Source organism: Motacilla alba, chromosome 5 (assembly GCF_015832195.1).
Source record: "Motacilla alba alba isolate MOTALB_02 chromosome 5, Motacilla_alba_V1.0_pri, whole genome shotgun sequence".
NCBI lineage: Eukaryota > Metazoa > Chordata > Aves > Passeriformes > Motacillidae > Motacilla > Motacilla alba.
The window spans coordinates 31,374,922-31,388,653 of NC_052020.1; the positions used below are offsets into that span (position 1 = coordinate 31,374,922).

General features: G+C 36.9%; 1 protein-coding gene across 2 annotated transcripts in view; it reads left to right on the forward strand.

Moving 5' to 3' along the window:
* RASGRP1 (RAS guanyl releasing protein 1) overlaps positions 1-11,471 on the forward strand; it is a 36,459-nt gene extending 24,988 nt beyond the window's left edge. The window contains exons 9-18 of one of the 2 annotated variants that reach the window (XM_038137673.1): positions 1,615-1,890; positions 3,073-3,153; positions 3,815-3,919; positions 4,924-5,033; positions 5,682-5,826; positions 6,528-6,564; positions 7,149-7,295; positions 8,522-8,895; positions 10,239-10,409; positions 11,308-11,471. In XM_038137673.1, the coding sequence (XP_037993601.1) occupies positions 1,615-1,890; positions 3,073-3,153; positions 3,815-3,919; positions 4,924-5,033; positions 5,682-5,826; positions 6,528-6,564; positions 7,149-7,295; positions 8,522-8,895; positions 10,239-10,373 (1,410 nt within the window). In that variant the 3' untranslated portion in view covers positions 10,374-10,409; positions 11,308-11,471. Of the gene's footprint in view, positions 1-1,614; positions 1,891-3,072; positions 3,154-3,814; positions 3,920-4,923; positions 5,034-5,681; positions 5,827-6,527; positions 6,565-7,148; positions 7,296-8,521; positions 8,896-10,238 lie in introns of both variants that reach the window. The other variant, XM_038137674.1, reaches the window with a different exon arrangement.
* Positions 11,472-13,732: the final 2,261 nt, after the last annotated feature.

Below are 13,732 nucleotides of genomic sequence, written 5' to 3' on the forward strand. Positions count from 1 at the left end.
ACCTTACTTCTTTGGATAAGATGGAAAGATAGAACAAAAATTTCTTTGGTTTTGAAGGGTTTTTATTTATTATTTCATCTCTACATCACCATTTACTCCTACACTTCTTGCAACCCCACCTTTCTTCAAGATTTGTATAGATTCTATAGGGTTTCTCCTTTAGTCTCAGATGTCATGAGCTGCATTTTCATTTACATGCAGTAGTACAGAATAATATTCAAACATGAAAACAGAGAACTGGCTCCTAGAGCGCTTGAAAGCCAAGCTGTTGACTTCTGTAGTAACATTGATCATCCTTAGTCTGTAAAATGCTAGCACAGAGCTCTGCACTTTGAGTGAAAGGACTGATTTTGTTCATCTGATATTTCCACTTGACAGGTTTTATTTAATTTAGACTTGAACAAATTTAGCCCTAATTCATGCATAGTATGATGGACTGTTAGGAATCTATTTTAATTTCCACTTAAATTCTTGTGAAATACCAATGAAAGCTATTAAAAAGGGAAGGAAGGCATATATTTTAGCAATGCTTCCTAAGCATTCATGTGGCTTCTTAAGAGACTCCTTAAGATAAGATACTTTCTTCTTTTTGGGCCTGAAAGAGTCCATGAAGGTATCTATTGAGCTTGTTTTGATCACAGTATAATCAACCTAAATGAACATTGCATACCTGGAGTAAGGGCCTGCAGTGTGACCTCCCAGTGGAAATGGTTACAGCTGTCAGAATCTATAAAATCAGTTAGAAAGCTTATTTTAGAAACATGTTTTTCAAATTTTGTCATTTTAAGGTCTGCATGTGTGCCTATCATTTGAATAACTTTTTGTTTCAAAAAATTGTATACACATGCTAATAGAAAGCAGGTAATAAAAGTCTGGTAATTAGTGACTTGAAAACCCACTTTGAGGTTTAACTACATCAAACACTTTGTAAAGGTTACAAATGGAGAACTTTGACAGGAAAACATCAGTCCTTTGATTTTATTATGTCAATGAGTCAACTTTGTACCTATATAATTTTAAACAAGGGAAATATTTACACTGCTAGACTGAAGATTATTTTGGCCTTTATAAAAAACCCAAGATACTGTTTCTAATTCATTTCCATGGAAAAAAATTCTTAAAAAGACAGGTATACCACCTTGAACCATAGCATGACTTCTGATCACACCATGATGGGATCATGGCACCGCACAGGGTTTCACTGCCAGGACCTCTCCAGCAATTCCAGCTGGTGTCCTGAAGTCAGAGAATGCATTCCACATTTGAATGTGAAGATGGCTGATCTTATGAATGTCAGAGAGCTTGTGCCATGTTTACACATTGACTGCATTCAGATCCTTCTGATTCGAGAAAATCATATTTCTTTTCATTTGACTAAATGGGGAGTGTAAGGAGACCAGCGTTATAGATTAGGTATATATTAACCATCTATAATTACATATTAATTTATGGGCATAGGAAATCTAGAATACCTGGATTTGATTTAAAGTTTTAAAATATTTTTCAAGAGTCGTGAGTATATTCCTTAACAATAACATGGGAAGTTCTTGTGCTGTATGACAAAAACAGAAACAGTAACCAGTGCTGATTTTCTTGTTTTGTTTTTATTTTTAGGTGTTTAATGAAATGACAGAATTGCTTTCGTCTTACAGAAACTATGATAGTTACCGACGTGCCTATAACGAGTGCAGTAACTTTAAGATCCCAATCCTTGGGGTCCACCTGAAAGACTTGATATCCCTTTATGAGGGCATGCCAGACTACTTGGAGGACAAAAAGATTAATGTGTACAAACTATATTCTCTGTATAACCACATAGATGAGCTGATACAACTCCAGGAAATGCCACTTCCCCTGGAGGCTAATATGGACCTTGTTCACTTGCTTACAGTAAGTGTGTTAGAGAAGATAAACATATCCAATTAAAAATGTCATATACCTATCAAATAACTAAATAGAGAACTCCATTCATTAATTAATTATGAATACATAAGACTGTAATATTTTTTCCCCAAAGGGGAAATGTACAGAAATAGAAAAAATTGGTGATGATTTATGTGGCAGCAAGGGTAGAGGTGCCAGTTCAGCAGTAGGCTTCAAATTATTTTTGTAAGGGAAGGAAATGTTTATTTCTGCTTCACTGTGTTACTCTCTGTGCTGTCAGTAAGGAAGATTCCTTGTATTGAAAACGAAATCACACGAAAGTTCAGTCCCTCATGATACTGCATTTCTAACCAAGTTTCTTCTGGTGCTTAAGAAACTGTCTGACATAAACATTAGTCAAATATAGTTGATGTATTTCACTCCCCGTCATATCTAGTCAGTGCCATGCTACTAGAAAATTGATACTACCTAGGACATCATTAAAACTATAGTTTTGGCTTCTCCTAGTAAGTTAAAATACTACTTTCTATTAAAAGAGTAAACCTTCCTTTCTTGTTTGTCAGTTTTGTTTGGCCTTAACAAGTATCTTACCTCGGAAAAACCAGATAGTCCACTTCCACTTTCTGGTTACAAGCCCTGTTTCAGGAAAAAGCTAATAGATAAAAATGCTTATGTGCCTGAGGTTATTTGTTCTGTCTGGGAGCACCCTTGTGGGAGATTAAGCACACAGATCCAGAGCCTGAAATACAGCTGTGTGAAATGGTGAACTTCTTACTTCTTCCTGCTATTTGTTTTAAATGTTTTGTTTGAAATTATTCCAAGTATTTTTTCTTCTAAATTATGTTTTATAAAAACGGCTATTACAAATATGTAGCATATTTTATATGTCATAATTTCATGCAGGTATATATGACAGGATATTGATGAGAAGAAATACTTCATTTCAGTGCAGGAGCTTCTGAACTAATACTCCATGTTACAGATTTCCAGATAAAGGCAATAACAGTCTGTAAGGTAGAGTTGGACACATTTCAAATCACTGTGAGCAGCTGTGAAGCTCAAGTACATTTTTTTCTAGGTGTAATCTAAATTAAAAAATAATGCACCAAAAATATGAGTGTACTCCTGCAGCAAGTTTATAAAGTAGTAGTGACTGTTCAGGGATTAAACTCATGTTTTTGTTTTCAGCTGTCCCTTGATCTTTACTACACAGAAGATGAAATTTATGAACTTTCGTATGCACGAGAGCCACGAAGTCACCGAGCTGCTGTAAGGGCCTTTACAGATTCTTTACAAAAGGAGGGCTTTTGTGAGTGATTGTAATTTAAAAACAGGATTTTTAAAAGAAAATTTTATCTCTTGCATTGAATTTATTATTTTATTTTATTATATGCTAAATTGAAAACATTTTAGCTTTGTAGACTGAGTGAAATCTATTAAAGCACAAATTGTTTGGTTGTTGATGAAGTTTAAGATGGAATATATGGCAGGGTTGACACCATATCAGGTTTTATAATATGAACACAAAGACAAATGAAGTTGCTGCGTAGGGACATGACATCAGTCTTTATCTTGGCAGTTGATACTGTTTTTTTTCAAATGGAGAATTCTTACATGATTGAAATGATGAAACCCATGAGTGTTATGTGGTAGTTTTGTTCCTGTTTTATTAATATGGAAAAGATGGTGATTTTACAGTGAACTGTGTGTTCACTGTATCAGTGAACTGTGACAATTTAAGGAATGACTGTTCTTTTGAACAGTTCAAGGAAGAGCTTAAGTGCCATGTAATTACCAAAAGAACAATGCTGGGTCCAACAGGTCATTTCAGCAGTCCTGTGTCACATAGTCCACTGTGACAAATGGAAAAAGTGTAATACTGAAAATCTTTCCATGTGGTACTAATGAAGTTCCTTTCAATTTTTTCCAGCCTATGACTCCTTCCAAACCACCAGTGGTTGCAGACTGGGCCTCAGGAGTGGCCCCAAAACCTGATCCAAAAACCATTAGCAAACATGTTCAGAGGATGGTAGATGTAAGTAAGGTTGGCCAGTGTACTTCATATTATTGTAAATCTTTATAGCCTTAATCTCAAAGCACGAGAAAACATGGGGCTGGGACTTCTGTCCTCACAAACAGATACTTTTTTTGCCTGCCTGTAAATAGCAGCAGCAGCCATGAGGCATGGATGGAAATTCCTTCAGTGGGTAAAGGACCAGCAGGAGGTGTGAGTGCTGGTTTGTGTACTTGCAGAGTCACTTTTCCAGGGAGATAGAGAGTCCATTTCTACCAGGGCTTCCCACATTATGTTACTGATGCAATCTGAGAGGAGGCCTCTCAGTGGCTTTGTTACACGCAGCAATTGCTTTTTCTTTTTCTATTGGGGCCCCAGCTTTATGGGAAACCACTAAGTAAGGTGATGCAAAACTGATAGAGGTAGAGATGTAAAGAGATCATCTTTGCTTGCCTGCTTCATCTCTTTTCTTTCTAAGCACTTCTAATATTGTGAGGCATCCTTTGATACGTGCTGTTTTGGAATATATTTTTAAATTTGTTCTGGGTGTGCTCCTTGCCTTGCAGCCAGTGACAAGCTGTAATAAATTTCACAAGTGGAAACAGATGTCCGCCTGACAATTCTGTCATATAACTGATTTTCTCATAACACTGACCCAGTAAAATAAGCTAGGCAGCTCCACTGATTTGGCTACAGAAACCACCATTGAGAGCACTAATTGAGAGCATTAGTACAAATTGTATATGTGGGCCTGGACAGAATGGTCTTAAAGCAGAAGTGAAAAACAGCTGTCATTGTGTTGTGAAGCTTTTAGTCCAGCCTGTGTTGACTTACCTATGTTTTGCTGCAAACCAAGAAATCATAATGCTTTTTTAGTCTCAAGCAAAAATGCAATTTGACTGTTGCACTGTTTAATAGACACTAGGAGAAGATGGGAGAGGAAATCCATAAATAATGTGGAGGCTTTCTAAAGTGGTAATTGAGACCATCCTCATTATAAAGTATTTTGCTATTACCTCACACAGTCTGTCTTCAAAAATTATGACCATGATCAGGACGGATACATTTCCCAGGAAGAATTTGAAAAGATTGCTGCCAGTTTCCCATTCTCGTTTTGTGTAATGGCTAAGGACTGGTGAGTACCTGCTTATCAACTTTGCAGCCTCTGTTTTGGGAGAGATTTAGGGGATTTTGTGTTTAAATTGTACTTTATTATTAGGGTGTTAAAAGCATCCTCTTCAGGCACAGACAGAAGTGAAAACATAACTGACAAAAGCATCTTCTAAACATGTTGTGAATGACATCTTCATTGGCCTTACAGCAATGGTATCCAAGCTCATTTAGAAGGAAAACCAGACAATAGAAAAATAAACATCTTTCAAATTACATCCAGTATATACTGCTAAAGGATTTTCCTATGACAAAGCTGTCCCTTAAAAAAAGAGAATTGTCCAATGTATATTTTGATAACATCAGGAACATTTTTCTTAACATATTAGAGCATGGAAAAATACAGTAGTGATTATTCAGAGGTTTACTATGAAGTAGTTTTGAGGTTGATTCACACATGCAGATATTCCATTTATCCTGTCAGTCTGCAGTTTGCATGTATAGATAAGCTTCTGTATACTTTGGAAGCAATTGGCAAGATTACTGAGATCACTTTAGTTTTTTGTGCATTGAACTATTGCTATTATAAAACATGAAGAAAAAGATACTCAATTTTCCTTATGCATTTAACAAAATCTATGTCTCACAAACAACTTTTCTTGTTTATTTCCAGGGAAGGTCTGATTAGCAGGGATGAAATAACAGCTTACTTTATGAGGGCTAGCTCAATCTATTCCAAATTAGGACTTGGCTTTGCTCACAACTTCCAAGAGACCACTTACCTAAGGCCCACTTTCTGCGACAACTGTGCTGGATTTGTAAGCTTACTTTTTAGTAAATTATGTTAACTTTCTTTGGAATTATGCCTTTTTTATCTCATAATTGCCTTGTGTCATATACAGAAATGGATGTATATAAAACATCAGTGAACACCAGACTTCTGCCTCTTTAGATGTTTAAGGTACCCTTTACTCCCCTCTTGGCGGTGTCAATATGTTTAAACATGGTTCATACTTTGTGGGGTTTGGTTATGTCACCAAAAGCAGTCTCAGGAAAGATTTCCAAATGCAGAGCCTTCCACTCCTTGGGGCTGCTAGAATTCATGTCCTGATACAGATGTGAAATCCTTTGCCTGAGGCACAGAAGGTTTAATAGAACTGTTATAAGATCCTCCCAATCTGCCATTCAGCTGGGATCAGACAAGAGTGCTGAGACAGAAGAATTCTCCATCTACTCCAGCTGCACAGCTTCTCGAGGAACTGCCAGATCTGCTGATGTTTTCACTAGACTAGCTCAAGATAGTTTGTTTGTCATTGAGACACATAAAATATTCTATTTACCTTATGCTAAAGGGGTAAATAGTTCTATTTTGACGTTATGATTGGAAGTGTAGGAAAACAAGATAGTGTGCAAGTGCTCAGATCTTAGAGTGGAGCTTTTAGTGTATTTTTTATCTGGGGGTATCAAACATGCAGAGAAATATATTAATACATAGGCTTTTTGTTTGTTTGAATTTCAGCTATGGGGAGTCATTAAACAAGGATACAGATGCAAAGGTAAAGTACTTTATACTTTCTTAATTGTAATCCATAATTGATAGGGAATGACAAAAACCTGCAATCATCCTGAGATCCATGGCTATATCTATGGACCCATTTAATCTGACCTCCCAGGGAGGAGAAGACTGATTCAAGAATAGTATGACAGATAGAAGAAATGCAGAGATGAAGGAACTTGTAACTGACAGCTCTAATGCTTTGCAAGAAATGACTGAATTCAGAGGGTTTGGGAGGAGACCCTTGGACACAAACATCACCATTCTGTGAATATTGTGCAGCACATTCCTAACATCTATTTTGCAGTTTTCTTCCTCATACAGGCAGGAATCAGCTTTCTCTGCAGCTCCTACAGTCAGAGCACTTTTGTGACTGAATGGTGCCATTCTGTACTTTCATAATGAAAAGGAGTTTTAGGCATGTGTAGCAAAGGGATGTTGTTTTACAGATGTGTGTTGTTACAGGTAATGCACGTAGAGAACACCAAAGAAGGCTTCTTTCTTCCCAGGAGGGCAGTAGTGTCAGAGCTACATTAGATGCTACACCAGAGCCACTGAATCATGTATACATTGTTTTGTTTACAGACTGTGGGATGAACTGTCACAAGCAGTGCAAAGACCTGGTTGTGATAGAGTGCAAGAGAAGACCCAAAAGTTCAGTTGCAGACAGCAGCCCAACATCTGCTCTTGCTTCAAGCCTCTGCCCAGTAGGAGTTAAAGAACAATTCCATGGTGAGAAAAGATCAAAATATGTAGATAATCTTTCCTTTCTTTGCTCCTTTTTCTTTTAAACCTGTTGTACAGCATCCGTTTAGGTTTTGTGAGTTAACTGCAGTGTTTTATCTATATAGAAACTAGAAACAGATGTATATTAGCTTGTCTCAAGTAACACCATTCCTGCTCTAGACTAAGGATGGACTCCCTTTCTGGGAGATCTCTAGTCACACTACACAATGTATGGTGCACAAATTCCACCAAATAATGAGTAAATCTTCTGCCAGACTCTCAAAAGAACTAGATGCCATGTGACATGAAGAGCCAACAGGCTTCCTTAAGTCTCTCACCTTGTGACTAGCAAGTCTTGATTTTTAGCAAGTTGTAACATTGACTACTGCACTATTACAATTCTGACTCAGATTTTAATGTGGAGTTTATAAAGCCAGTTTTCCTATGTATCTGTGTGCTAGGAAAACCAACAGCTAGTTGTCTTTATTTTTTCTATTTCAGTAGCTGAATCTCTAACTCCTATCCATCTGTCCATCTTCCACAGAATGGGAAATGAAAAATCTGCACCTCTCTTTTCTTTTCTCCTTATATCAAACAAACTATATAAAATTTTCTTACTGTGTATTGCTGTGTAGGCTTCCAAAGAAGGAATGTTGTCCTTGAAAAATACCAGGCTACTTCTGTTTTTATTTTGATTTTGATGTTCCAACTCTTTGCATATTCACTTTCTTTGAATTTCTTTTCTGCTTTTTGCCTGCATTTAATGTTCTTCAAATCTGCTTCCTGCCCATTAGATTATCAGTTTTTTGTGTTATATTTAAGACTCATACTGCTGGATTCCACCTTAGGCTTCCTGGTAGCACGTATGTAGAGCTCAGTGCAGCCAATTTCTCTTGATACTATGTCATCTCTGTGATTGTGTCTGAAATGACTGCAGCACTATGTAATAACCACCTCTTACCCATACCAAAGTTTTTCTCAAGCTGACCTTGATGCCACACCTGTTTTCTTCCTACTGATCCATATTGGTGTTACTGAGACAGGACTAAGTGTTGTTTCAAGGGACACAACACTGAGAAACTTCTAATAACACCTATTTTGGAGAGCAATGAATGTAAAAAGCAGTAAGGAATAAATGCTTTATTTATTAAAATCATGTTTAATTACCATGCCTCCTGTTTCTCCTTTTCTGGGAGAAGATCTTGCCTTAATTTACCATATATATTTTAAAGGACAAGAAGAAGGATCCTTCACCTTTCCTAATGGAGAAGTAGTGGAGCACAGTGAAGACAGCAAGGATCGAACCATTATGCTCATGGGTTCCTCAGCTCAGAAAATCTCAGTGAGACTGAAACCAGCTGTAATTCATAAAAGTACACAGACTGATCCTGTACTGCTGGCTGGTGATGTATCTCGTAAGCGGAGAGAGAAGAAAGAACACAGGATGCCAGAAAATCCTTATCTCCAGGCAGCTCCAGCATCCACATTTCCAAGCCCAATTCTAGGCCGCCGAAAGGCATTTGTTAAATGGGAAAACAAGGACTCCAGCCAGAAAATGAAGGAGGAGCATCACAGCTGTAAACCCTCATACCAGGAACTTGAGCAGGTACGTACATGATGGAACAAATTCTGTTTTACACAACAATATGGTCAAGTGGTTGATGTGTGGGGGAGTGGCTTGGTGGAAAGGTGTCACTTTACTCCAGTGATTGCCAATTTAATTGCAATTAAACAACCCATGAATAATGGCATCATAAAGTCACTTCCAGCAATGCTTCATTTAAATGATAACTTTTAGTGCTAGTATAGGGCTTTGAAGACGTTCACACTGATCCCTGTCTTTTCTAGAACGTGAACATAATCCAATCACTCAGGACAGAATGTTACTCCATAGAACGAGGAACATAGTTCTGAATTTCTTCCTGATTTTGGTGGCCTCTGCTCCCCCAAGTGACAGGATATATGGGGCTGAGAGGGTAGGGAGCTCTGCTTTTGTTCAACTGACAAGTGTAAGGACCACCAAGAAATTTTGCTGTGGACAGGATCCTTCTTGCTGGATTTCACATGCATCAGCCCCATTGTGTCTCAGCTTACTCTAGAGAGAGTAAGACAAAATAGCTATGCATAACACTGTCACCTTAAACATGGGGCCCAGATTCAGTTTGTACAAACACCTCTCCAGACAGATTAGAGACTATTACAATTCTGAAGGTGCAACTAATGGACAGATCCAGCTATAATTATGAAGAACAAAGACTTATTTTCATAGTTTTTACTTAATATTTATCACTATTCTGTGATGACCACAGGACCACAGTCAAATCTTTGAATGATGACTTTAACTTTCAAAATATCCCTTGGTGCTGATAAAGTGAACTCATGTTTTATCAAAGATGAGTGGTTTATTAAGACCAAGATTAAGACAATCTTCCAGTACAAACCACTTCCCTTTTAATCAACAGTATATTCAATACAACAAGGATGTGAAGCATGGATCTAACTTGTAAAAATGCATTCTTTAAAATGTCCCATTCATGTGAGCTCTGTAATTTACACTTTGCTCCCTCCTTCCAACCTCAGTTACCAAACACCAGATGATGTTATGAATGAATGGCTTCTGCTACATCAATTTCTGCAGCAGTAGAGTGGTAAAGTGTGACCTGTGTTGTTCTTTCCCCGGACTACTGTTGTTATGAGAGGTGCAGTAGAGGGTAGATAAGTGCAGGTTGTGGACGTGACTCAGATATCAGCTGGTGGAAAGTTGTCAGAGTATGCACAAAGGGTAGAGCAGGGACTGTGGAAATAGTCAGATAATATTCAGATATTACTGGTTCTGATGAGAGCCATACCAATTTATTTTTATGGCAGTCAACCTAAATATACAACCAGACACTCCTCAAACAATTGCACTATAAAATACAATTCTCTTTTTTTTTGTTGTTTGTTTAGGAAATGAATATTCTAAAGGCAGACAATGAAGGTTTAAAGATCCAGCTGGAACAGGCACACAAAACAATTGAATCTCTCACAATCCAGAAAAGAAACCATGTAGCTGACAGTCTACAACACAGAGACTGCTCCTAGCAGATGAGAGGAAAATCTCCTATGGAATGAAAGAATGTAAGACTGAAAGAGGGGCTGTGATAAAGCTGCTTTCCAAGTGAACTGGAGAGAGAATCTGCAGGATATTAAGCAGAAATGTTCTCTTTACTCAACACATTCCCCTTTTAAACATGCACTCCCAAATGTATAAAATAATTTTGACCTTGTAGGGTAATTTAGCATTATCTGTGCAATGAAAATAGTATCTTCTGGGTTTGCTTTTAAAAGGAGTGTGTTGCTGAAGTCTCTGTTCATGTTGAAGACCGTAGTGATTTCCCAGTGACTTACTTAGCTGCCAGCAGCACACCTTAGTGTACAAATGTTCTGACAAAGTAGCTATTCAAAAGACTGGGTCACCTCAAATTTGGCCCAAACTCAGTTTTATAGAAACAAATGTGTGATAAAGCTGAGTAAGTAAAACTTTAGAAAAACTGCATTAAGAAAAAAAATCCTTCTTGGAGCTGAAACCAATTAAAGACATGAAGTGAATGGTCACATTTAATACCAAAAATTAACAAGAAACTTAAAAGTAGCTAAGCTAATGATATTTGATCCATACACTTTAAGATAAACTGACAATGTTTTTAAGCATCGTTCAGAGCTTTTGAAGTTCTGCTGCTCACTTACCTTTATTAAAGTAACAGAAGTGAGACTATAGAGACTTGACATTGAATATTGCTTCCATGCCATGACTTGGAAGATTTAACTCCCCTTATTTGGCTTAAGGAATAACTGTTCACATACATATGCAGATATGGGACAAGGTTGATTATATTTCTCTCACATCAAAGTAAGATGTCATTGTTGAGCAGAATCTTTAGAGCCGTATTATGAGGGAAACTGTACAACAATCTCTGTGCAATAGCTACTGTATTTCAGAGCTCCTAACAAAATTTCTCCATTTTCTCTCTCCTAGATTTCACATGCACTTTACATTAAGAGTCAAGATGAGCGTGCTTCTATGTGTGTAAATTTTGTATAATAAAAGGTGTGAGGGAGGTAACTTAAAGACACAAAGTGTATATATTTTTAAGAGAAAATAAAAGTCTTTCAAGTTACTAATAAATCTACTTGTCAAAATAGCCGATTTAAAAATTCCATTTGCATTCCAAGAGAATCTGTACACTTAGAGTTGTATATTTGTCATCACACATACAAACATCATAAACAAAGTTCACTTAATGCTCAACACTTCTAAGGCTCCAGTTCAATTTTAGATTGAAATTTAGTCAATGACAATAGCATCTGTGCTTTGTGTTCAAAGTGGCATAAATATACATTCCATCCACAATTTACAGTCATTATCAAGTATATGAATGCTTTATTTATAAAGTTAATTTGAAAGTACTTGCCAGTTTAATGATTCAAAATTGCTTGGAAATTGGATTGTGCTTTCGACTCCTTGTATAAGTAAAAACAAATGGAGAATAAGAGTAGTAGCAGTAGATTTTCTGTAACATGACTGTAAATAACTGAAATGCATAGGAAAAAACCAGCTCTGAAGACTGTGCAGCTTTTTAAACTCATACACTAAACCTGAATTATTAACAAGTAACATGGAATTGCACTTTGGTCAGTGAAGCAATCAGAATAGCTGTCAGGTCATGTCTGCCAACTTGGTTTGCCCATTTTCTGTGAGCTTCTTGATTTTGTCCTCTTTTCAGGGAACTACAGCAAGGTGTATTTCTAATAGGCATTTAACAAATAAAAGTCTATTTCTACAACTATTAAACAAGATACAAGTTGACTATATTTTCACTTGTTTAAAAAATACCTCAGAGAAGCAGCTAAGACTCATAAATCTTGTACAGCCAAGGTAAGTGCTCACTGGTGGTCTAAACTCAGGATTTGAATAGAATTTGTGTATATACATATACTTTGTCTATGATGGAATTTGGAGATCATGAACAAAACCTCATAGTTAAAAGGAAAATTTCCTAATATCAGCAGCTGCCTCAAAGGCTAATGTATAACTAGGTGCTTAATACTACAAACTGAGTTATGACCACAGATTTGTGCAGTCCTAAGTGCTAACTTAATGTTTCTCTGTGAAGTTTGTTTGTTCAATCTGAAAGACTTAAAAGGGATCTGTATGCAGGAATGTCTTACAGAACAAGTGTGCAGTGCCTCAAGTGTGCTGAAAACTTCGTGCTTCAAAGAAGTCAGTTGATACCAGGATAATTTCAGAGCTTTCTAGGTACCTGCAGGTTCTGTTTGCCCAAAGCCCCTAACAATTATCTCCTTCCTCCCCACCCAACCCCCTTCCCCCCACCCTTTTCTATGAAGTGCTGTTAGTCCCTTCTTTTCTTCTGGGACTTTCTTTTCCCTGCATGAAAGACTTAACAGTAGAACCTGAGTACAGGGAAGCTGTTAAAACTGACAATGCTGCCCAGAAAAAAATCACTTCCCTTTGTGTTAATCTTCAAGCTGCTTTATGTTAGGAAAAGAGAAACAATTAAAAGTGCTGTTTATAAGTCATGTTATCAAACAGTGATAATCAAATTTATCTTGTCATGGCTAAGTGAAATGGAAACACTTACCTCTTCCTTCTCTAGGTCTAGGTCTACTTATAAGAAGGCAGGAAGAACAAGCACCATTCCCCATTTATTTTTAAAGCGTGAATTCTGATTGTTTAAAGATAAAAGTAAATACATTGAGTGGTATCATAATTAACAAGGTAGGGCTACTGTTTATATTCAGGTTAAATACAATTGCTTTTAGATTAGCTCATATATGTTTTGGAAATATGTTTTTGTTCTAGCAGCATCTGTTATTTTGTTGTAACTGATCTCTATGGCAACTAGAAAAAGTTTAATGCTGTCTGAAAAGATTGAAAAAGTGTACAGATTGTAAAGATTTTATATAAATTGTAAGATTTTGGTTTAATATTTATAATAGAAAAATATTAAAATTGCATTCCATGCTGCCTCTGATTTTGTATCTCAGAGAAATCTATACAACCTATACTCATCTTCATTGACTGTTATCTGAGAGCCTTCTGCAGCATTAAGCTAGTTCCACTTGTTAGACCAGCTTCCCCTTCTCTGAGCCTTGGAATGGTGCCTGGGGAAACTTAGGAAGCTAGGTATTTGCAGGTTATTTGTTTGGTATTTTAACACTGTGTTGTTACTCACTATTCCCAGTATTACAAAGCACCCGTCTTTAGTATTGTATTCTATCACTTTGGTTAAGAATGCTAATTTTGAAAAGGTTTCACAGCACAGTAGCTAAGTTTAAGCAGGGCTTCTGTTGTGTCTGCTAATGCTGTCTGATGGACAGGCAGAACTGTAGCACCCTAAAGACTTGCTATTTACCTTACAGTAAACTTCAAACTACCACAT